General features: G+C 41.3%; 1 protein-coding gene across 7 annotated transcripts in view; it reads left to right on the top strand.

Annotated features, from left to right (window-relative positions):
* The window catches only part of rgs3a (regulator of G protein signaling 3a), a 146,432-nt gene that overhangs the window by 30,900 nt on the left and 89,227 nt on the right, over positions 1–26,305 (top strand). For 6 of the 7 annotated variants that reach the window (XM_034601884.1, XM_034601882.1, XM_034601881.1 and 3 more), the window contains 5 exons: positions 8,499–8,566; positions 22,319–22,400; positions 23,240–23,345; positions 23,673–24,093; positions 26,072–26,111. In XM_034601884.1, the coding sequence (XP_034457775.1) occupies positions 8,499–8,566; positions 22,319–22,400; positions 23,240–23,345; positions 23,673–24,093; positions 26,072–26,111 (717 nt within the window). Of the gene's footprint in view, positions 1–8,498; positions 8,567–17,420; positions 18,242–22,318; positions 22,401–23,239; positions 23,346–23,672; positions 24,094–26,071; positions 26,112–26,305 lie in introns of those variants that run through there. The other variant, XM_034601885.1, reaches the window with a different exon arrangement.

The raw sequence follows: 26,305 nt of genomic DNA, 5'->3' as shown, positions 1-26,305 counted from the left end.
GCTCATTCCTCTATTGTTAAAAAACATTGACTGTATAAGAAATTGGATGCAGACTTTGGGTCTGTGGAAAGGACTAACCTGTATTCTCTCGAATGACCAGCAGAGGCAGATTCCACAGGAAGTCATCAAATTTTTTTTTTAGTCTTCAATACAGCATGATATTAATTTAGTAAATAATGGTCCCAATTAAAGTAAAATGGATGATAAAGAACGGTTGCCTATACATTGAAGCGTAGACACCATGTGATTGGCCGTACCTCAAGCTCAGTCAGACTCCCCTGCTTCTTCAAATATGGTTTCTTCTGGTTTCAAACATGGTGCTGGCCAAATCCTCGAGGCTTCAAAGCGGCAGCTCCCAAACCAAAGCGAGACGTCACAGTGCATCGTCATGTTGCTTCTTTATGATGAACAGGAGTGTTTTGATCTAATCCCACATAGACCTTGCTGCCGTAAATTTACTAGAACGTCAAATGAATCACTAAACAAATACAGTACGTACTCCTGTTGAAGTTACATTTTATAAAAACTGCAGTTCTTGGCTGTTTTTGTGTATTTTTTTCATTACTAAAAAACAAGCTTTTTGCGCTAGTGGAGGAATAAGGGGTTTAGGGCTGTGAGCTACTGAGAAGCTTCGGAAGTAAAAATGTACTGATAGATGGAGTAATGCAATTATTCTATTTTCGACTTTGACAAAGCGACATTTTAAAGAGATATACTTTTTCTACAGATTGCTGGAAGTCATTCTTCTTTTTACTCTCTAGTGCCATTGTGACTCAGACCGACTGACTTTCCTACCGCCTCTACAACAAAAATCTGCGGAGCGCTGACAGCTAATTACACTGTAAGGCAATAAAAAGGCTGCCGTCTTAACTTTGCTAAACATGCGTTGAAAGGCAGGAACAGAAAGACGGTGCATGAGTGGCAGCCAAACAACATTTCTGTTAAAAGGAGTGACAAGAAAATTTGTGCAGATTTGCAGGACACAATTTTGCCTGATGCGGTGATGAAGACCTAATACTGTAGAAATACAGCTCTGTATTGGCTCTGACTACATTCAAAGGTGGTGCACACGTGTCGATTGTTAAATTTGGAGAGAGAGGAAAATAATAATACACAATTACTTTCTGTGGCTGTGTAGTGTTTTTTTTGTTTTTCAATTTCGTCAAATGCTTAAAGTAATAGAAAATATCTGCTCGGATAAACTGTGCATGGTAGTAAATTAAGTACAGAACAATGGAGAGAACAAAAGCGCTCGCTGCACAAAAACAGAAAAATGAATTTCCCTTCATTAGTCTCGATGGTCATTAGGATGGCGCGGTACTTTTCGGAGAGATTAAGTTTGTCCACCCATCTGTGCGTATTTGTTCACAGGCATATGTAGATTTGTTTCTGTCATTTTATTACTAATGAAAGAAAAATACAGAGCATTTGAGAAACTCTCCTCGCTCTACCTTTTTTTTATGGTTTGCATATGAAGACAACTGACCCACGGTGACATGTACGTGTGTGTGTTTTTAACCATGTTCTAATACATTTCCCTCCAACAAGCTTCCAATGTGGGTCAGGTGCTCTCCATATGCGTGAAAGCGAAAACTAGCTGAACAGCCAATGGGCTCGTGCTTAAAAAGTATGTCATCTGCTTCATACACACACTTGTTTCACTATTCATAATGGATGAATGGGGAGCCAGACACTGTACACACACACACACACACAAATAAACACTGTCAGGCCTTTCCAGATGGCAAGCTGTGCCTTTAAATCAGCAGATTAAATTTTACGCAATGCCATCAACTTTGTGTGTGTGTGCGTGAGGCTCGGCCGTTGACACGGAGGAGGGGGTGTTTTCTATATTGTCAAGTTGTTCTGGTAAACACTGGTTGTGTGTGATTATGGGAGACAATGTGTTGATGAGCGTACCGTATCTCTGACATGACATACATCTGATGCTTTCTCTGAGGGGCTATTATTGACCCTGGTGTCATGTCCACTTGATCTGAAGTGAAGCATTTGACCCAGTAGTTCATACTCCGCTGCTCTGTTGCATTTTCTGCTCCTCTGACATTATCAGCTATTATTCTATAATATAAACAAAGTAAATCTTGGTTTTGTGAACAACTGGAATTGCTAGTCTAGAAAAAAAGAAAGGAAAAACACATTTGCTGTCCAAATGAAACTTGTCTGTATCTCTTGCTAGAACGATATACTCCACTTGAACAAGCTTATTTAAAATATATTTCAAAATAAAGTTCCCCCACATTATGGAATTCACTCTCCATTGAACTTAGACAGACCGATTCTGTCCCTGACACGGTGTGATGTCTCTCAACCTAACAGGTGCCACAAAACTAATAGGATGGTCAGAGACTTGTCAGTAAAGCACACTCACGCCCACACGGTCCTCAGAGGACGTCCATTCAGGAAAGATAAGTGGCACCAATGTTTGTCGACCATTGGCGTCATAAGACATTTGAATGAGTATTTAAGTCGATTTCATCCTCTGCACAAGATGTCTCTAAATTAAGAATTAAACCAGATGAGCGACAGCAGAGCTAACACAAGGAGCTTTGCCTGTGAAATTAAAATCTTAAAACTTGAGGTGAGTCTGACATTTTTCTAACAGATCCTTTTGTAATGAAATATAATGTAAATATAACGTGAGCTGCACAGAAAATTTGAAGTTCGCATTCAATTTCATCTTAGCAGAGACGAGACAGGAAACAGTAAATAAAAAGTGTGAGGATTGACTGCAGGAACACTTTGTCCTCTGGAAAGTTTGAGGTTGATGGGGGGGGGGGGGGGGCACATGCACTAGTCCATCTCAGACAACCACAGATGATGTTGGCACCTCTACTCTTCAACCTCTGCACCTCCTTAAGTATGAATCTCTCCAGACTGCAAACTTTCAAATAGCACAATGTTCAGTGGGTGGACACTTCCATGTGTTAGGGTCACAGCCAATGAACCTCGACATGTTGCGCCTGCAGAAGGTGGGCGTAAGTAAGTGGGCAGGACTGGTCGGAGTGTGAGTGCCAATATGGGGTGCACTAATGTTGATAACAAGCATATTCCCATCCTGCTCTGCAGATATTTATAGCACGTGTCGCAGTACATACTGACAGTTCTGTGTGAATGACACATAATTCTCACAGAGAGAGCGTGCATGAAGGAATATAATAAAAAAATATTTTTTTTCATATTTCTTATCTTGATGGCTCTTTTGCATAGTTAAGTTGTCAGTATTCTTAAAAAATAATTTCAGGTTTTGCTTTTGCAACGATGATACAACAGGAGCTTTTTTCATGCTCTTAATTGTCAGTGTCACTATAAACCTGCTGTGTTTACGTAAGACAAGGGAAGGGACTCAGGGGAATGCATGTGCAGGAATATTTATGATCTTGTTGGTGATTCCCTGCTCTCTTAGTTTAGAGTAACTGCGTGAGAAATACTGTGTTGTGAGACAAATTAAACTTTATTCCGCTTGCTACTTTCCAATGCCAAGCCTCTACTCATCGGTTAGCTCGCTTATGTTCTGTTATTATTGTGAGCAACTATTTCTGCTGTTGTGACCAAACCTGTTGAACTGGTAGAAGTTGGTGATTTTGGCGTAACCAATTCAGCCTGTAATCTGAAATCCCATCCCAGTCTCTGAATGTTTTGTTCACCTCAAATCCTTTGAACAAAATCCCCATCAGGGACAATCTACCACACATTGACACGGCAGACATAATCCAATCTGGCTATTTGCTTTAGACAGAAACAGGAACTGAAATGCGTCAGTCACTAAACAGTATTTAACATTTATCTGCCCGTTACTTAACAGTAATTGTCTTGTTCTATGTGTTATCAGGCTGTAAATGACTCAGTTGTTTAATGGCTGCACAGGTCAGGCACAAATATCTCTCATGCTCAATATTATACTATTGTGTCATGTTTGAAATGCACTCCGCTTTAGGTGCAGAGAACTCAAGCATCTCAAAATGCAATCCTCTCAGGGATCAAACTGCGTGTGGTGAAGATGTATTGTAAATTATCTGTGCATCCATTTTGAAGTTTGATGTTTGTATTACAATATGCATGTATGTTCTACTTTTGCTATCTTCTTTTCATGACATTAAAGGGGTGGAAAAAAATACATATAGGAACCCCCTATAATATATAAGATTACTGTAGAAACATCTAAACGCTGCTTTTTCATTATTTATTGATAATGTCCGAGCACTAAGTCATCTAATATATGTGTTGTTGTTGTACATAGCATGTTCCTGTTATTTTTTCCACCTCCTGCAAACCTCTCTGTAATAACTGTAGCCTTTTAGAACAGTGTTTCTTCCTCTTAAACAGAAGCAGATTACTTATCAGATCTTGACCTATATAAAATGGAATGACAGGGTGGATCATTCAGGGCATCTACACATCTGCCAGTTTACAGTGGAACCAATGTGCTTCCATGGGATCAGAAACAATCCAGCGTAGTTGGTTTCATAGAATCCAATAATTTTTCCTCCACTGTCCAATGAAAACCATCTGTTAGTTACCACCTCCAGGGTAGTTTTGTTTTCCTCTGCTTTAGTTTTTCTATTTGTTATCTAACTAACTGATTTACATGAAATTATTTTGGAATGGTGGGGCATGACCTAAAGAAAAAACCATTGAATTTTCGTGCAGATCTGAATCTACAGTTTTCATCTGCTTTTGTTTGTCTGTTTGTTTGTTAATTAGCATGATTACACAAAAACTGCTCGACTGATTTCCATAAAAGTTTGAGGAGGAGTGGGGCATGTCCCAGGGAAGAGCCCGTTAAATTATGTAGCAGATCCTGTGAATTTTCTTTGACATGGCGAGATAGAGCATTAGCCTTGTTGGAGGTAAACGCCTTTATGCATGTGACCCTTCAGTCAGTGGGTGACACTCTTGCTAGTTGCGCAGTAATCATAATGAACAGATCAGCATCCCCAGTGCCTCTCAGTCAGCTCAGCTGTTTAAAGCATGACCTTTGTCCCAGATATGGAAAATTGGCAGCTTTAGTTTTAATAAACATGTCAACAAATGTGGACAAGTGGCTCACTGACGGTTTTATCGCAACCGTTGACCGGTTGGCCTGCGGGATTTAGTGGATTATCCAGTATTGGATGTGACATATTTTACAACTGAAATTTGATGGAGGGGGAAAATCACTCCAATCTTTTGCTGGACTACTGAAGGATGAAGATGATCCCCATAGACTTAAGATGGATTGTTTTTTATTGTGTGCGTGTTGGTCAGAAAGTCACTGTGAAACTCGGTTAAACTAAGATTTCCAATGTTTAAGGTGGCAGTACAGGATGCGTGTACAACAGCAGGCAGTGTTTCAGTCTACATCACAGTTAGGGCCCAAACTATAGCTGCAACACTGTGCACAATAATGACCGACCTCATCAAAGAGAACATGTAAAAGAACTGAACTGAATCCAGAGGTTTTATGTTGCTGCACACACTCCACATCGTTCCCCTCATCTAAAGGATCAATTTGTCCATTGACCAACAAAAGCGCCCTCAGGCACAAGACTGAATCCACTCTTTCAGCGTGGTGATGAGCTTCAGATTTACTTGTTGTGTTCACCAAATAAAAAGAGCTGCAAGGCTGGAGAGTTTGCAAAAGGGACCGCGACTCGAGTGTGAATCGATACATCGGTAGAACAAAACTCTAAATGCAGTCAAAAGGAACCTTTTACTTGTTTAAGAAAGACATTTGGGTCCAAATTGACAGCATCATGAATCCAATTGTGTGTATTTGCTGCTGTCAGATGTGCACTGAACTCTGGCTGAACTATTTCCATTTCTATTGACTTGCATCATGAGAGAGATGTTGGTTGTTGGCCCCATCACTTCTATACAGTACATTTTGGTATCAATTGCCAGTTCATTACAATCACTTTCTCTATAGACTGTTATTTCTTGGCGTGAGCAGTTTAAACAATCCTCTCCTGATACTTCGGTGATCTGAAGAGACTCAGTGAATTGAACAGGAGGAAGTCTTCTCCCTCCTTGGTTTTGCCACTCGCTCCATCAAGTGTTTATTTGTTTGTTGGTGACAGGAGGTGAAAAGGGGGAGTGAGTGGGGCAATGTTTGATTTGGGCAGAGTCAAGGGCCATTTATGTTGTGGCAGATCTGAGACTGGTTGATTGAGACAGCCAGCACCTTAACATGTCTTTTCTTTCTTCTTGCCTTTTGCACGTCTTCATTTTCTGCCCCCCCTCCCCCATCTGATTCCACTCTCTGCCTTTCTTTAAGTTCCTCTCTTTCTTATTCCCCTTTTCTGACTACATTGCTTTTTTTTGTACCCAATTCCGGGTTTCTCTTGTGTATACTTTTCCCACTGTCCGGTATTTCCCTCCCCTATTGTTCCTCTTTCTTTCCCCCCATTTTTATGTCAGTCATTCTGGATGTTACTCGTTGCCAGCTGCTCCCCTCATATGCCCCATGTTACCGATGTCTTAGCCAGACAAAAGGCTCCTCTCCTGGGCTTGAAGCCAGCCAGGTTAGCCCCTCTCTTTAGCTGGACCCCTGGAGGCTTCAGATTCGGGAGTGACAGAATCTTTTTTTTTTTAAAGCCCCAGGGTTACGATGGCAACCGCAACTATGGGATTGGACCTTTTCCTCTGGGATTAAACTCTGGGGTTAAACTTTAGGGCCACAGAGGAAAGTAGAAACTGTGTCCAAAATCTAGGGAGGTTTTTAAGTTTCGAATCTACTTGTGGACTACGGATACATTTTAAACTCTTTTGCTTTTTTTACTTCTCTTTGCTTGTTTTGCCTGTACTGTACTGAGTGATGCAAAATATTCACATTACAATATGATGTTGAAACTTACAACTTTTGGCTCTTACAATGTTTCCCATTAACTATCTAGACTGAAGTGGCACTATTGGGTCCTGACACAGTTTCATATTGAACCAGTACTCTCATAATAACATAAGAGATCTCTAACTTGGTGTGTGCAGCACTATTTGCCGCGTGCTCGCTCATGATGTCGTGCTACCGTTGAGAGACGTAGGAGACATCTTGTGTAAATTTAACATTTCCTATTCATAGGAAATCAAATACTATCAGACATTAATAATTATTAAATTCATAGAGTTTGTCTATGATTTAAAACATGTTCAAGTTTCTTTTAATTTGATGTGTCGAAGACTTTTTTGCTTAACAGTTCTTTGTTGCGGTTCACAGACTCAAATCAAGATTATAAATAATAACCATTTGGTTAAGTTCAGGATTCAAATGAGTTGTCACTGTTGTCAACTTTGTTCCCGTCAAGATCAGAATTACAATGGCTGCTGGTCATTTTTGGCCATTGGCAAAATGACCAGCAGCTGTTGTTTTTCTTGGTGGGACAAAATGCATGTTCTACTGCCAAGCTTTGTGTAGTCCTGTGTACTTTTATTGTGACTAGTAGTTACAAGAATAACTTGATTTCTCAGACATCTCAAAGCTTCAGTTAGCTTCAGTCAGCAGTAAAACAACAGTGTTGCAACAATTTCAATTTAAACTATATATGTTAAACTATCATTCAGTGCTAAAATGTGTTTTTAACATCCAACCCCAACTCTAAATCTACTTGAGCAAACATTTCAAGGTATTTTTGTGTATATAATGTTGTTGTTCCAATATTTTGCAAGGCTCATAGAAGGTCACTGATCCACTTACACCCTTTCACTTGTGTTGGGGCTGTTCAGACTCGGTTGGCAGAGTTTTGAAAATAACGTTTCACAGTCTGAGGTCAAATCATTTCCATGCTTTGGTCATGGAGGTATGGGTTAGAGATGGAGGAGTATAGAAAGAGGAATGGTAATAACAGCAGGAGGATGGTGCTTTTGTTTGGAGAGGGAATGCTTTGGGTTTTTCTGTGGGAAGTTGTGCAGACAGAGGAAATGTAGAAAGTAAAAAATAAGATGTACTGTATGAAGTGAGAGCTGTCAACCCGTTTAAAAACAGAAGGGAATGCAGTAAGAAGGAGACGGGGAGATCTGCATTGTAGCCCTAAGCTGAATGCTGCCTTTATGAGCAATAGTTAAAAGGACACTGAGGCGTGAGTCCCTGTAACCATAGCAACTTCCCAGGAGCCCTGTGACGGACAGATAATAGAGTGAGAGAGGAGTTCCTTTTCTCTTCTTCACCCCTCCCTCCCTCCCTCCTTCTCACTTGTTCTCACTTCCACTCCTCTCTTGGGCAGTTTGTTGGATCCTCGCATCTTACGGGATTTTCCTTGACTCTGCTGGCCTGTTTTTTGCCTTTTTATGTGCTCGCTTAAGTTTGAACACCAGCCCAGCGACGGCTGCTCCGCTCAGCTGTTGCCATAATTGCTCGTTGTTATCTTTCTGAATCACTTTTTATGGACTCTCAGAACAACTTGGGGATTTTTGTTTTGTGCATCAAGAAAGCCGTTTTGCGTTGGCACAGGGAGAAATGTGCTCCAAAGGCACTGTCTCAGCCCGTGATTCCTTTGTCTACATTTCAGACGCTGTGCTGTCAAACCATGGTGCTGCCCCCGAGACCAATCGCCCTGAGAATATGCAATGCTTAACAGTAAGTACAATCGAATATTTTTAACTTCCTGTGTGTCCGTGCAAAGTTTAATCATGTAGAAGTTTGCCTTTTCTGTTGTGTGTCTGTCTGTCTGTGTGTGTGTGTGGGGGGGGGTGCATGTCAACTTGAGTAATTGAAATATTGGGGAAGTTTAATTGTGTATATGGACATTAATCTAATAATACTATTGCTGTACTTGGATGTGAGAATGAGAATATCTTTCCATTTCCACTTTCGCTTCTATGTGTTATTATTCATTACGTTTGATCGTGTGCATAATGAATAAATAGGCCTGTATACGATAATACGAAGTAGTTGAGCCGTGACATTGCACCATGTCCAACAAACTCATCATGCATAAACATGCCTTCAGTGAAACATTTACTGCACGAATTCCATGTTACACATTTTCAGCAACTATAGCAACTAATTGAGTCATGTGTTTGTGCTCGGAGCAGTGAATGGAGCAAGATGTCATTTCTTGAAAGACAATATATGTCAAAAGGCTCACTTGAATGTGAGTCACATGTGGAGCAGAATAATGGTTTGTCATGAGAAAGGGGAAAAGTGAAATGTGCAGTCGGATGTGAAGCCAGTTTTCCTTATCTGTTTGTGGAAATCACGAAACCTTCCTGTTCTCTCCTTCTCCTCCCTTTTATCCTTTACATCTTGTGGTTTTAGTTTTGTTGTAATATTTCAAGTCGGACGTTGCTTTAAAGTCCATTTTCTCAATTTCCAAATTGCTGACTGTACAGCGTCCGTGCATTAATTAACAATGAATGTGGTAGACCACTTAAACTGTTAACAGAGACACAGGAGGATGACTGATGATACTTTCACGCATTTTACAGCTGTATGAGGAAATAATGATTATTTAAGTCGATTATTTAAGAGTCCACGCTAATGCTGCCAATTCTATTGGGAACTGTCTAGATGACATTTAAAAAAAACGGCTGTAACCTACAGTACATGCACTTGTTGGATAAGCTAGCAAGCAGGCTATATAGCTAGCTCGCTAGCTAGATGCAACCATTTGTTTTAGATGCAGGTGTTCTCCCTCTTCAGCGAACTTCACAATGTCTGTCTCTTGGGTTTTAAGCTACAGTAATAAAGCAGGATAATTTACATCTCGGCTTTTAGTCAAAGACAATGCACTGCAGCATAAGGACCGGCCTTCCCCTCTAATAGATGCCAAAAGCCTTTTTGCCTTCTCAGTAATACAATAATACAAGCCTTAAATTTGAATGTCACTTTTTGCCGAACAAGAGGCAAGTTATTTTTTTTTTTTACTGAAACTGGAATAACAAAACTTCAAACAAACAAAATATGATCCCTTCTTTCTGACTATACTTAAACATGTAAATAAGTGGCTCTACCACAGCTGTTATTAATGTGATACTGAAAAACAAGATTCTTGCGTTATATAATAACGATAAGAATGATAGCTCTTTTTATTTACACAGAACTTCTAAAGGTCTCATATTATCAGATTTCTTTGTCTGTCTAGGGTCAATACATACATTATGTGAAAGTTTCAAAGTTCTCAATCCACGGAGAAATGTGGAGAAATATTTAGAGACTGTGCATTAAAACAAGCCATCAGGACTGTCGTAACTTTGTGATGTCACAATGACATCGCTAATCATTTGGCTTCTCCTTCTACCTGAACTCTGCTTTATTTGTATCAGTCTCTTTTAAGGACTATTGTTTGTTATTATTAGTTAGTTTATGACCTTTCAGCGTTGAACCTTTGTAACACAATTCTTCTCCCAGTTGTTGTATTACTTAAATGTTTTAGGTTCCCTGTTGTATCAATCACGTTGTTTTATGAGTTACTTTAAAACCAGCCATGTTTTTGGCTGTGTCAGGACTGCAAACCTCTCTCTCAGTTAAGTGATGGTATCCACTGACTTAACCTCGCCTTGATGTTGCCGCTATAGTCTCTCGTCTGCACTTCCAATAAATCCCATTCAAATTTACATGTGGTCTTGACATGACGGAAAGGTAGACAACTCCCTTCACCTGGTAATCGACTCACCGTGTTCCCATCTTGCTCTACCAGCTGCCCGATCACTCACCTCCCTGATGTCCCCGATGATCTTGGACTCTGTGACCATGCACGCTCCCCTGGCTGGCCTCAACACACAATGTTCTTGTTTGAGCTCTAGAGAGAAACATGAGAGTTTTTTTTTTACTTAAAACCACAAATATATCTTCTGGATATCAAACCTTCAGATAAAACCCTGCAAATGTGAGACATGGGACCTTTAGAGGCACTCAAAGACACTTTACCCTGATAAACCATTAGCAAAAAGAATTCATGGACAAAAACATGTGGGAAAGAGATGGTATTAAAAGTAAGTGCGCAAAAAGGAACAAATACATTAATAAATAGTTAATGGCGGCGTCTTTCAACCATTCCTCTTGTGTCACATCAAAGATAATATTATCTCGTAGCTTATAAATGCTGCATCTTTTTGCATGTTTTTGTTGACGCCACAGCTGTGGATGAAGATTTATAAGTCATATTTCTTACTGGATCCCGAGTTGGCACATTTTCCAAGTAACTGTCATGGAAAATTGACTCTGGCTTCTGTTCCCACACGATGCCAACGCAGTTAATGCTTCGGCAAAATCACTTTTACAGGTTCAGATGTATGTGTGACAGGGGGCTATGTTTAGATAGGGGCTGTCATTATTGAAAATCGGGGCGGGGGAAGTCAGCTGGCACTCATGAGGCATATATTATCTTCCTGTTATGGATTTTTTTCTTTGATCCATCACATGTCTGTAAACCCAGGGTATGGAGCAGGCTACATATATCATGAATACTGTATACAAAGACTCAAAGAGATGGGTATCGGACAGCTTTGAAGCCAAATGCACGTTTTTGTCTGTGGCATTTTGTCAGAAAACAGACAGCGCTTCAGTGTAAACAGGAGCCTAATAAAACAAACTGACAGATCCTAAGTAAAGACTCCGTGGAAACCACAACCACACATAGCTGAGTCTGCCATAAGAGAAATGCCCCAGTCTGCTCCAAATACGCTCGCCACAAACAAGAAAGAATTCACATTCACACTCAGAAGTGTAGCCCAGAACATTCAGCTTTCAATCATAAAAACTGCTCAGAGGAAACGCACACAGCAGAACAGGTAATAATCTAAATCATCGGATTAAATGTACAAGCAAAATAGGAATAGGAAGACAACTTAGATTTGGTGCGTTATCAATAATACAGTGGATTTTTACCATTACTCTTGGTGAGTTTTTGAGAGATACTCGCATTAGAAAAACATTTCTCTGAGGTGTTAATGTGTTCAGACCCCAGCAGGCGTTCAACAGCAAAAATCCATCAGTTACGTAGCCTGTGTACTTGAAGTGTTGATAAGTCTTTCGGTGTCCAATTTGCCATTGTTTTCTAGCAGTGCTGCTGTGTGCAGTGAAAAGAAATGGATGTCCTGCAGGGTCACATAGCACAGGAACAATTTCACCACAGTCAATCTGTGCCTGAACAAGATCCAAGGTTTGATCATCAACGTAACTTGCAGGGTAACTGAATTCAACAATACTTCACATGAGTGAACAGAGCTTATAATTATTCAAAATGTATTTTAAGTAACGCTGTATGTTGCAGCACAGTGGACATGGTCATTGACTATTGTTTGTCATACACGCGAGGTTCCATGAATGTTACGCAATTAAGAATTGTCTCTCAAAAAAGGAATTGGTTTGTTTGAAATCACTGAACTGTGAGGGATTCAACAAAAAGAGGGCACTTTCCTGTGCTTAGACCCAATAGTCCCATTAAATTCTATCTTGCTGCACCAAATTGCACAAACTCATAGATATCAGTTCCCTTTCTATGCCTTCATCCGTGCATTATTACCTGGGAAAATGTTGAAAATGTCAAAAAGCAGTCCGTATCAATTTCTTCCTTCATGTCCCGTCCTTCCACCAACTTTTGTGGAACTCTGTTTTGTAGTTTTTGTGCAAGCCTGATGACAAATCCACAAACCAAGCAACAGACAGGTGTCAAAACACAACCTTCGTTGGTTGAGGTGATAAGTCAATTCTTGCAATGTACATGGACTTGTTAAATACATGTGATCAGTATGACTTCGACACCCGGAGTGGCTGACATTTAGGCCGATTCAGCAGATCAGTGTCTCATTGCAACGTATCCGTGTTTCTTGAGAAAGTTGAAACACTCCAGGATGTGAACTCTGTGGAGAAGCGGTGGTCTCACGGAGCAACAGTAATAAGCCTGACGGGACAGGATTAGACAGAGGTGCTCGATTTACCTTCCCCTTTCACACACTCTTCCTCTCTTTACGCGTAACGTACATTGGACAGACACAGAAACACAAGTCACAACACTACTCTGACACAACACATTTGTGTATTTGATGAGCTGAACTTGGCTCAGTTTATCTTCAGCGAATTCCTGCAAAACAGATTTATAACATTCCTGACATTGCTAACAGAATAAAGTTACTGTACTGTTTCCACTATGAGGCTTTTGAAGTCATACGGAGGGTGAAGAGATGAAGAGAAGCATCGACATGGCAAAGTTCTACATGTGTATTTGTGAATGCTCCTTTCCCCTCTCCATCCTCTTTCCTCCCTCCCCTTTAATTCTTGTTCTCCCTCTTCCTCTTTATCTCCGGGTGAATCAGAGTAACAGATGATTGTGCGGTTTGTGTGGGACCGTCTCAGGGGAGAGTTGAGGGAGGGGGGGGAGAAGCACATTCACAGACTAAATTAAGGGAGAATGGAAAACCTTTCAGACTTTCTTCTCTTTTCTGTACTCATTTTCTGTTGCCTTGTCCTTGCTCCCTTCCAGACTGCTGCGTATGTCCTCCTTCACCATTGTGGCCTCCCCCTCCTCCTCCTCCTGCTGCTTTTCCCTCTCTTTTTTCTCTCTCTGTCACCCCATGGCCATCACCCATGCGGCACAAAGAGCCCTGTGGTATCATTAACTGCCCACTCTTTACCTACTCAAACATTTCAGTGTTTGATGATGGCCTTACACATGAATAATTTCAGTGATTTACACTGGGCTCATTTAAGGCTTTGGACACTTCAGATGTCGGTGAAGATAATACTTCATATCCACAAAGGAATGTCCCTCAGAAAAACCACAAGGCTATTTCAAGAAGATTTTCCTCCGTTCGCCGTCTCCACTTTTACAACTTTCTTCTGCATTTTTACTTAAAATCATTGTTCTTTTGAACTAAGATAATTACCCCGAGTTTGGGATAAATTATGCTTTAAAAATGTCACACAGAATGAACTCTGTTATTTTGCTGTGTGTGACTCACTGCGAGCTCAATGTCTTTTCAATATAATAAAAAGATCTGGCGTTACCATGGTTTGCTTTTAAAGATAAGAGACAGGGGATTGTTGGCATTTGGGATAAACACTAGCCACAGTCACGGGGGTGAAATTTTGTGATGGGAAAATATTGACCCCTGTTTTTAATCTCTGTGATATTTGGAGAATTTGTCAGTGAAAACTCCAGTGTAATTCCTTTTTTAATAGTACATCTAAAGCCCATTTATTGGTATATATATTAGTATAGGTTCAATGTACTTGTCAAAACTAAGATAATAAAGGTTATCACAGATATTTTGACCAAAAAAATGACAAAATGAATGAATACAGAAATGTCCCTTTTCATCGCACACTGTATTTATTTCTTCATTTATTTATGTAGTAAACTATTCATTTCTGCATTCATTTGAATTTTCTTATTCATCTGCATATCTACATATCCTGTCCTTGACAAGAATCAGCTGGAACATCTCCAAAATGACTGTTATCTCTAATCATGACAATGCTCGTCTGAATTACAGATGATAAATTTGACAAGCGCCACCACAACAGTTCATCTGCTCAGAGGCAGAGGGAAAAAACCCTGCTCATGTCATTGGCAAGGAGCACAGAGTTCATGAATATTAACAATAGTCGCGCCCTGGGTTACATGTCCCCCTGCATCACTTTGCTTGTCAGCTAGCATTACCTCCTAAACCATCTTTGAGAAAATGGTTCTGACACTCGTGTCTGACAGGGAAGGAAGGGTGAGGCAAACTAAAAAGAGGACAGTGAGGTTGGATTTTCTGGCCGGTGTCTCAGAATAAATGAAGAATGGTTAGTTTTATTGCCAGGATGTTTTCTTTTGTGAGTATTTTCGGCCCAGGGCCCTAGCTGTCCCTAACCCTGTTCTTTCTAGATGCAGGACGTGTGCGTGCCTATCCTTATAACTTCTGCTAATCTTCTTTTCATTGGAGAGTTCAAGCCAGATACAAGAGAATAAGTGGTCCGTCCATATGTCAAGACCCTGAAGCCGAACAGTGCATTTAAACTGCTATCAGTGTGTGTGTCTGAGTGAATAAAAGGCTAAAGACATTTGTCCTACTCAGGTTGATATTTCTTAGCTCTATGGCTGAAGAGATGGCAGTGTAGGTGTGTTGGTCGTCAGCCCATTGCTCACTTTGGTACGGATTCTTTGCCGGATTGCCATCATGTTTTTTACAGATGTTCATCATTTTCACACGAGAATGCAGTACATCTACCAGTCAATAATAGATGCAGCCATTAAAGTAAGTATAGACCATGAACTGTATATAACTCCATCCCACTATCCAGAAATAAAGCCAAATTTCCTGGTTATGAACTCTGCCATCTTGTGCCAATGAGCCAGAATCTGTGCAGTTGTGATGGTGGAGTGTAGAGACGTCCCGTCAGTACACACCCTCGACCAATCTCAGCGTCAATCATGGCGTTTTACCCCGATTCTATAGCATCAAATAACTAATTAAAACCAAACTTACTTGGAAAATGAACACTTGGACAAACATAGGTGTGATAAGAACTACTTTAAATGACAGAAACTATTAAGTTTAATCCATGTTCCATCCGCTAACAAGGAGGCGGAATTAAGAACTTCTATCGCAGCCAGCCACCAGGGGGTGATTGAGACGCTTTGGCTTCTCTTTTTGGGATTGTCTGCTGATAATGTACAATCTATATAGACATTCATGTCCCCCTGGTGAATGGATCATATTCAAATAACTGCAAAACGTACCATAGTATGTTCAGATTCTAGTTTAAAGTTAAACTAAGATGACAAACATTGTGAATATATCTTCCTTTGTCTTTATGAGCATGCTGTGTCCCACTCTTTACTTTTTATACTTCTTTCTTTTATTATTTCTTTCTATAGTTTGTCATTCACTTGAAAGTGTGTTGATGTTCACTAATCTATGCATTTCAAAGATGAATTGATTTGACTTAAACTAATACTCTAATCTGTGGAAGCTTAGCTTTTGTCAGTTGCTTCTACTGTACCCTTGTTATGAATCTATGTCCTTGTCTTCCAACGTTTGTATTTTAAGTGCAACTTGAGCTGTGACCCTGAACTTGGCCTTAGACCCAACTTGTGTGTTCATTGGCGTGAAAGACGCCTCCGCCTTTGATAGCTCTTTATTCAGGTCAGAAAGAGAGAGGGAGGCCGACAGGGAGATGCAGCGAGATCCCACATTACTAACCAACTGACTGGCCTCGTCTGGCTCCTAGACGAGCTTTACAAACTCTTCTTTCACTCCTCTCCCTAAGACATGCTTTCTTCTTTCCCTTTATTCTCCCCCTCTAATCCGTCCTTCTGCCCATTTAGAGGTGAACAGCGCAGCGTGAAAGGGAGAGAAAGTGTTTTTTGTGTGCTTGACGGGTAACCCTCACCCTTTTGAAAAGGCAAACAGGGAAAAGCTGCCATTACTACTTGCATGAAGGGATCTTAAGACAACGGCCTTTTCTGCCACTTTATTCGCATTGTAGAGACTAGTGCAGAGTCGCTCCTCGTTCACCCCGCTCGTCCTCTGTCACTTCTCTGTCCATGTGTCATTCCATGAGCCAGGCACCTAAACAGTAAAAAAAAAAAAGAAGAGAGGAGGCCAGCTGGGCATCAATGGGAGTTGCTAGGGGTTAGACTGGCCACTGTTTGAGCCATAATTTAACAAGCTTTTTCCTGCACTGCCGCTGAGGTGTTGTTGTTATTTTTAAGCAGATTACCACCCCTTTCCCAGGCGTGCAGATATTGAAAACAAAAATAATGTTTGGACAAGTGGAAGAGGAGGAGGAGGGGGGACTGTCCCGAGTTCACAGACCTGTGAATTTCCGTACCGTGTGGTTAGAGCGCTGAGGGGGAGCAGCGGAAAGGAAAAGCGGAGGAAATATGGAAGTCGAAAACATAACAAACAAGCATAATGTCTGGACGGAGACTGGAGTGTGGGAGCTGAGGTGGGAAAAGGTCTGATGAGGTGGTCATTTTGATTTATAAGTGTGTGTGTGTTTACGTATGTGCTCTCAACAATACTTCTACCATAATCTTTTGGTAAATGTGGTAATATAAAGTTTTTATACATTGTCCTAATCGTTGTGAGAAATCAGAAACATTTTAAGTTAAAATCCACTTTCAATGGTTTTCACACTCCTGTTTACTCGACCATTCCTAATAAAACTCCTGTCTCGCTCACTCTAATTCATAAACGTCACACTTGTGCCACCTATATTAGTCACTTAAGTGTATATTTGCCAAAGACTGAGAGCTAAAGCACCTCTCACAACCTAATAGTGTGGACTCAGGAAGTAAACTGGCCTTATCGGGGGCAGGCACACAAAGTTGTCCTGGCTGTGCGGTGGCGAGGTATGCACAAGTGCATGTGTGCATGTGTGCATGTGTATGTGTGTAGAGGGGATGGGGGGGTGGCGGCGGTGGGAGGCACTTCCTCCTATTCTTCTGCAGTTGAAGAGTTCCCATGAGTGCCCCAGCCAGGAGCTACAGTGTGGCCCGAGCAGGCTGAGCCAGCGCCAGTCTCGCCTACATGACGCCGACACCACCGCCGCACACTCTCTCACAGCTGATCCCAGGCGCTACTGCAAGCGTTCAGGCCGCAGAGCAAGAAGCTGGACGCTGTCTTACAGGACAGGGCCAATGCAAGAAGAGGGGAGAAGAATGAAAACCTAAAGGAAGGAATCATTGAACTTCACTTTCAAAAGAAATCACGAGGGAGACGTGAAGCTGTGGTTAAAATGATGGGTACAGATGTAGAAACTTGCACACGGGAATATGCATTCATGACTGGAGTTGTTGCAAACAAACCTTGAATGGACAAGAGTGCAGCTGGAGTTCAGTTCGCAGAGTGCTGCCACCAGGAAAATAAATCTAGACTCATTTGAAGAAAGCTGATGCGGAGCGACAGCCAGTTTGGCTGAAAAACATCTCCAAGGACCATTTTTGTTATACTCGACAGATTCCTGTTTTCCAGCAGAGTGAGAAACAATATTGCTATCAGCAACCATCTATTTCTGGACTGCACTGCCACTCCAGACACTCTTTTTTTGGCTGCCGTCACTGCTGAGATGATCCATAACACCCTGAAGTGCTCCCAGCCGCTCGAGCACAGCCCCAGGAGAACACACTCGCCCGCACAGAGGAGGCTGTGGAGATACTCGGGCTGCAGAGGGGGCGGCCAGGTGGAAAGTCACCGTCGCAGTGTGTGCGTGCTAGCTGCGGACTTAAACCCTGGAGAAGGAGGGAGAGGAGGAGGTGGAGGTGTCCTGCACACCATCCACGGGCTGTGCCACCTGTGCATCGGATGTAGGCTGCCACAGGTGTGTGTTTTTCAGAGAGAGGAAGATAGAAAAAGAGAAAACGTGCGTTGAGTGCACGGTATCAATCAGTGATGTTATAGAGAGAGACTGGTGGAATGAATTACAGCTTTGAAAGTTGCAATCTCTGCGGTCTGCTTTCATAATTAATTGCCAGAAGATAAATTGTATTCCATAATTTATAAAAGGCAAAAGCAGAAAGAGCTGCACATAAAAAATTTAAATGGTAATATCTCTGTTTGCGTACTGTCACATCCAAATATTTTGCCATTGCTGAGTGGGAGAAAAATGCACTTTCAGCTGCCTGTCCAACACGTCCAGGAAAGGAACAACAGCCTGTAAGCGAAACGAAGTAGATTTGGAGGATATGGTTCCTGAGAGGTGAAGAGCAGCTCTCTCTCTCTCTCTCGCTCTCTGTCCTTTACATTATTTATCCTACTCATTGTGAGAGAAGGGGGCTGATGGAGGGAGAGGGAGAGTGGATGAGACGAGACAAATATTTGCTGTGGCGTGAAGCGATGCCACATCCTGCACGTCTGAAATACACATATAAAGAGTAGGAAACCAAACTTGACATTGGGGTGGAACAGCTTATTAAAACCATAAGAGAATGAAACAAATAAACTAAGACTGCAGCAGTGAATCAGAGAGAATATTTGTAACATTGGGCTAACGTGACCAAAATGCAGCATGACACTTCACTTCTATGTGTGTGACTGCAGTGTTGGGTGTGCTGTCTTAGTCACTCAACATACTGACCCAGATAACATTGTCTCACCACACACAGTACAGCCGATCTGCTGTGTGCACTTGGGAGATGTTATTTAGTTGTATGCGCACCTGTTGGCGGTGAATGTTATCTCTGCTGCTCTGTTGGAAGGCAGACAAGACGTGTACTGAAATCATCCGGAGGAGACCGGCAGGATTTATTTCTTTGCTCCCGGCTTCATGCGGTCGTGTCTGAGAGGATGGTGGCGCACTGAGGCATGAATGTAAAAAAGGGGAAAGCTTGGTCACACGCACATGAACTCATATACACACACACACAGGTTTCCCCCCCTTGGGTTGCAAGAAAGTTCATATTTTTTTAAGTTTTAGTGTATTTTCTTCTTCCACATGCCCTTTGATTGAATCATCGATTTATCAAGAAAGAACCTCATTTAATTCATCCTGAGAACTGTTCCCATTCATTTATCTTCAGAAATTTGTCTTGAGGATGTAATAAAAAAAACAGTCACTTAGAGAACATTCATACAAATTTATTCTATTATTCTATTGTTCTCTTTTCTGTTTTAGCTTGTGAATAATCCCGCTGTTTTATTGTTGAAGTAGGAAACCGGGCGGGTGGTGCTGCTTCTCTCTGGCAGACCAGAGGGAGCTCCAGTGGTTGGACTTCACAAATTGAATTAATGCTGTAAAAGCTCTGGAGTTTGGATGAATCAGGCGAAATTAGACAGTTCAGAGAGTTCCGCTTGAAAAGGAACACCATGTCTGAAACCTCCTCTGTTAAAAAAGATGGATATATAGATCTCTCTCTCTCTCAGCACAGTTAATTTTAATCTTTTTTCAATTTTCTTCAATTGCAAGATGATCCTACAAAACGTTCTGTGACTGGTCGCCTTAATTCCACAGAAATGTTTTTTTTAATACCATCTGTTCCACTATTTGTCTTTTTCATCTGCTCCCTCACCATCACCACTGTTTAATCCATCTTTTTTAGTTTTTATCCCCGTTTATCGTTTTTCATCTCTTCTTTCACTCTCATTTTCTGTACATGTCATTATTTTCTCTCTCTCTGGTTTTGTCACACAGCCAGACTCAAGGATGATTAGTCTAAACCTGGTCTTGTCATAATACGAAAATATCAAAGCAGCGCACGGCCACAGGTTTAGCAAGTATAATACTGTCTGTACTTATTTTTGCTACAGTTATGAATTAAGAGGAAGAGGTGTGTGTGTGTGTGTGTGTGTGTGTGTGTGTGTGTGTGTGTGTGTGTGTGTGTGTGTGTGTGTGTGTGTGTGTGTGTGTGTGTGTGTGTGTGTGTGTGTGGGTTCAGCCTCAGAGGAACAAGGTCAAAGCTCTTATCATAGCAGTAGCAAGCATCACAGATCGTAGCCTTTAACTAAAGATGGACAAAGCGATTTCCTCCCACTCTCCAGAAATTAAGCTGAAATACCCCAGATCCGAACGCCGCCATTTTGCGCATTTGGACCTAGAGTCTTCACAGTTGAGATCATATGATTGCGCTGAGGTCCTGTCGACACACGCTCGACCAATCAATGGTCAAAACCAAACTCTTGAACATACATCAGTGTCATAAAAACACTTTGGCTCATATCCCAACCGTTAATATGGAGGAGGCTGGATTAATGACCTATATTGCAGCCAGCCACCAGGTGGCGATCAAGACGCTTCGCCCTCACTTTGTGGGGAGCTGTCATGTCGTCCATCTTTGTGTTCAGTCAATTTTCTGTCTGTTTACTTGCTGCAACTCAGCAAAAATCCCAAAGACACTGATTTAATCTAAAGAGCAGATTAAGTTTCAGACACATGTCGAACATGGAGATAAAAACAGATGACAGCTGCAATTTCTTTTTGTACGACAGGTATTAAATCCAGTTTTCTTTCTCTGTAGCGTTACATTATATTTTCAGTAGTGTCAGTTTTGATGTAGACAGAAATAGAGACAAAAAAGAGCGACTAAAGAGTATAGAAATGTGGTTTAAAAAAAGAAAAAGTGGCCCCAAACAGTGACAAGGGGCACACAAAATCAGTGGACTATAAGAGACCACAATCGTCCCCGACATTTTAGGGTCATCATGAGCTTCAGGCCCCTGAATAATCCCTATTATTTCTCCGTGTGCTGCATCTTGCTCATGGGCAGACTTTGTAATTTAGCAGGATATACTCATAGTTTTCCTGTGCTAGAAAAAGAAATAGAGATGGCAGGGATGTGTGTGTGTGTTTTGTGCGTGTTCCGAGCTGTGGTTGTCAGCAGATAAGGTTGGAAAGTGAGATGTTTTGGATGGAACCTTGTTGACTTTGGCTCAGACTTTCGAGCACAGGTAGTGAATGACGATGTGGTGGGGGGTCAAAGAGAGAGAAACACAATGGGAAAGAGAGATCAGCATTATCTGTGTGTGTCTGTGCTCTGTGTGTGTGCTCTGTGTGTCGATCTGGTACATTTGAGCAGACAAACACTTCGTCTTTGTGCCGTGATGTCGAGATTTGGCAAATTGATGCATTGCTGATTGGATTAGATGAATTGATTCCTGCAAAATCTGTCCAAATCTGTTATTTTTGAAAATAAAGAATTGGATTAAAACACTAGAAATACATGGCAGAACATTCTGACATTAGGCAGAGATGCAATACATGACAATCTTTACTCTGCTGTGGAAAGCTGCTTGCTTCTATGTTTAGAAAAATATTCCGACAATGGATTATAAACTCATTTTTAATGACGACTCGTACATTACTTGATATGAAATTATTTTAAATGAATGTTTTACTATACACAGTTACTTGCTGTGTGCCAGTGTGTGGGATCTCTTAATCTCAGTGGGATTAACCTGGACAAATAAATAATAGTGTATTTCAAGAGGCAGCTGTATTTTGTATAACTCATATTTGATTGCAAAGGAGTAGGTTTTATATTTCTCTATAATAATAATTGTTGTGTCTATGACAGTAAAAATGTGTCTATTTTGTTGAAATGAATGTTTTTGTGTGAGAGAGACTTTCTGTTTCTAAGAGATATAAGTAATCTGTTTGCGGTAGAGTCTGTATATGAAATTCTTCCCACACTACAGAACGCAGAATGCCTTTCTTCCGTCTATCGGAGTTGTTTTTCACATTAATTCAGCTAACTGATTTCACGGGGATTCTTCTCTTATGACAGCTTTAACAGGATGTAGACGCCGGAATCATAATCTACTTCATCATCCCGTAGGAAGGGAGTTTATTTCTCTTTTTGCCAGCATGTTACTTTTGGTTTCTCAGGTAGTGGGCGAGAGAAAGAGATTGTATCTGTGTTTCATAAAATAACTGTGTGTGTGTGTGTGTGTGTGTGTTCTGCAGGTGATCATCCTTCGAGGAAAGGATGGATATGGCTTCACCATCTGCTCAGATTCCCCAGTGAGGGTACAGGCTGTTGATCCAGGCGAGTTTGCATGCACATGTCAGCCTCCTGGGATCTGTCTTTCCAGAGAGAGGCTTCTTTGAGGTCTTTCATGTCGTAGGACTGAAATACCTTTAAAGACGAACCAAGCTTACTTTAACTTTTCCTTAGCGCTTCTCGTTGCAAATTCTTGTTCTAGCACCAACACCCAAAATCCTACATTTCTTAATTTAAAAGTAGACAAAACTAAATTGCTTTGCCCAACATGGTAATATTGTTTGGCTATGATTCATTTTCATTCGCAGGGCTTCTAACAAGTGATTTTTACTTTTAATATTGATGACATGAACCAATTATTGATTTTCTGACTGTGTAAACAATATGGTAATAGTTTATTTTACAGTGAGAGTTGCTCTTGTTTCACATTGATTGAGCAAAGTTTGAAATCTGATTCATACATCATGAAAGTTTCATTCACCACCTGTGGGTAATGTTTTTTCTTTTTTATCTCCTGGTTTTAGCTTTGGGCATTAGCATTAGGTCTGACTCAGTCAGCGGGGTGTAGCAGTTAATAAGGAGCCTGGCTGTGAAGCTCCCATGTTCACAGTGGGTCACCCTGCAGCCATGTGTTTGAAGGAGATGCTGAATCTTGAGCTGATCTCATGGTTTCAGTCCTAGTGGAGAGATTCAAAACAGTTTCATGCCCGTATCAGGTGTATCTTAGCTTAAATTATTACCTTATTGTTTCATGTGTACAGTCATTTGCAATTCTGTACCTCTAAGTATTATAAATACAGTAAATTATAGCCATGGATAGCATGAAAGGTGCTTAAAAGATGTAAAAGTAACAAATGTTTTTTTCTGTCTCTTCACTCTGGCAGGGGGTCCAGCAGATCAGGCAGGTCTGCAACATTTGGACACTCTCCTGCAGCTAAATGGGCAGCCAGTGGAGCAGTGGAAGTGTGTGGACTTAGCCCACGCGATCAGGTAATAGCCAGCCCCAATACACCAGAGGATTACGGGACAATTAGCACCTAATTGTTTGAGAGAATGAAAGGCTTATCCAGGACTCAGGACGAGCGATCAGTAATGATTATCTAATTGACTGAGAGACATTACATGTCGGCTGTAGAAAGATCATTCATTTTAGAGGAATTCATTTTACAGTGAGTTCAGGTTAGGAGTCATCAACATAAAGTTATTAAATTGTTATATTGTTGTTCTTCTTCTCATTGAGTTGTTTCACAAAATATATACGTATCATATCCACTCCTCCAGATCTTTATTCAACATTATCTTTCTTTCTCTCCTCAGAAACAGCACCAATGAAATCAAGGTGGTGGTGTGGCGCACCGGTCCCTCAGCTAAGCCTAATTTTGATGGCCTCATCCACCGGCCCTCCTACAAGCCCTCCACCTCAAACTATGACACCCCCTCGCCCCCCACCCGCAGGCGTGCGCCGGATAAAACCCCGCCCGCCGTGCCGCCTCTCCCCGCTCACCACCGTGCCACCGCCGCCCGCAGGCTGCTGGTCAACGGCTCCGAAGCCGGAAACAGCAGCGGCTTAGGCATGGGGACCCTCGCGTGGGGGGCCCAGGGGGGGTCCGCCGAGGAGCTGGACGGGAAGCCGCGACACCTCCACCACCCGCACACTGCCACACTGAAGGGTACCAGGGTCAAGGCCTCCAATGGGGACAACTACATCATCCTGGCGCCCATCAACCCCGGAAGCCAGGTACCGCAGGCTGGTGGTGGGCTGCACCTTCATCATCTTCTTCGTCCTCCTCATCCTCACCATGGTCATATGATGGCTCATCCTAGATATGTCTCCTTACCTTACATCCCTGGTGCTGGTAGATAGAAGGACTGTGTTTACAGCGTGTCTGGGCCATCTGGGTTACTGCTGTCTCACCGATCTGTGCTTTACCACGTGTCTTGAACATAACACGTATAGATCAGTCCTGCAGCTACAGGAAGCAATAGGAGACAATAACATATAAAGTGCAGCTGTTGATAATAAATTGTGTCTATATCATGTGAAGCTTTTGGCAGTTAAACATTTTTCATATTAGGAAAACAATGCTATGTATCTGACATCATTTATCTTATAGATAACTTATTGCTGAATCCCCTGTGCCATCTTTTATACGTCAGTATTTCCAAAACAAATAGTTCTGCCATTTAAGAAGGGAAAAAAAATATTACTTTAACAATTTCACATTCCAAGATTGGTCCATTACAAGTATAACATGTATGTACATGCACAGTATGACATGTACATAGTGTTTTATATAGCGTGTACTTATGGATGCATCTATAGTGACATCATGTATATGAGTTAAAAGTTTTCATCATAAAAACAAAATAAAGCAAACTCATTAAAATCAAAAAAAGACTGAACTGAATTCCTCAGCTAACAACCTCATAATGATAAAATACTAACCTATTAACTCAACCTCCTCAGGGTGAAAAACAAGTTCAACCAAAGAGTCCAGGATGTGTTTGAGTCCCTGCAGCACAAACCTCTGTCTTTTAGTGATTATAATCTAGGTTTTAATCAGTTTTCAGGCTCTAAAAAGTTTTTCCAAACTTCCAGAAACATTTCTAACCAACTAAACCCTTTTGGCTTTTACATTGTTTCATTTACATCTCTCTTCCTCTCTGCTTGTTTCCTAATGAGCTTGTGACTTGAAGCTGCGCGTGTGTGTGTGTGTGTGTTGTGTGTCTGTGCGTCATGCAGTGTCCATCTTCATAAGTAAATGCTTGTCAGGTTCTGGTTTAGCTAAAGAACATCTTTGTGCATTGCAAAAAACATGAGATCAGACTGATTTCAGAAGGAAGAGATGAAGCTTATTCAAGGAAGTGACAATACACTGTAAAAACAAAAAGGTGTCCGGTGGTTTGGAAATATGGGGGGGAAGCCTCAGGAAAAAGAGTGAACAATAAATTCCCCATCAAACAGCCACCACTTGTATCACACAAAATATAAAGGGGCAAGAATTTGGCGAAATTTTGTGGTGGTCATCGGCTGGCTGAAAATACAGAAAGCCCCTGCGGAAATAGGTCACGTTGGTGACATATCCCAAACGACACAATACAAACTCACACAGCGCCCACACGGCAGTTTGTATTTATCCTTATAATCTGGTGGAATAAAAACCTCCTAATGATACGTTTTTAACATTTTGCGGCTCTCAACTCCCAAGTTCACATCCTGTATTAAAGTGAACAACGTGTGACGTGATGGCAGCTTTCTGTCTTCGCTGCCTCAGTTGACTGTAATTTGTCATGACAGGGAGAAACCATCACTGCTTCACTGAGTCCTGCACGACTCGAACGGGCTCAGCTGAGTCCTGGAAAACGAGATTCAATGTCATGCGAGAGGCTGTTGATGATATTGTCCAGCTTGATGCCAAAACACAAACTCACGGCCCGGCAGCAGTGGAACTTAAAGTGCATGACACACATACTACAGAATAAAAACCCAACTTTATTACTTTAGAGAAAAACACATACAATGACACTTCTCTTTTGTTATAATAAGGAAATGTGTCTCGTGATCGTCACATCATAGAAATTAAAGAACATGATTATATAGAAATTCCCCACACACACTGTATCTTACCTCATTTCTATACCTGTCTGTATCTTAGATGTCAGTTAAAACAAAGTATTATTAATAATAATGTAATTTCATATTACTCTTCTTTCAGATCTTAAGGCCTGTTTACCAGGACGACCAGGGAACATTAGGTAAGACGTGCATGTTATTTTCACACTCCTGCAGTGTTTTGTTATTATTTCTACTGTCGGGTATTTTTGGCCGAGAGCCACAGTTTAAATTGGCTTCACTCTGCTATTGTTTTGGACGTAGCCCAGTGTTAGATTAGGTTTTCTTACTCCACGTTTCAGGTTACTGATGTGATATAATTCACTGAAACATCTTC

The sequence above is a fragment of the Hippoglossus hippoglossus genome, chromosome 12 (assembly GCF_009819705.1).
Source record: "Hippoglossus hippoglossus isolate fHipHip1 chromosome 12, fHipHip1.pri, whole genome shotgun sequence".
Lineage (NCBI taxonomy): Eukaryota > Metazoa > Chordata > Actinopteri > Pleuronectiformes > Pleuronectidae > Hippoglossus > Hippoglossus hippoglossus.
The sequence above is the reverse complement of the archived record's forward strand: the minus strand, read 5'-3'. Positions and strand labels throughout refer to the sequence as shown.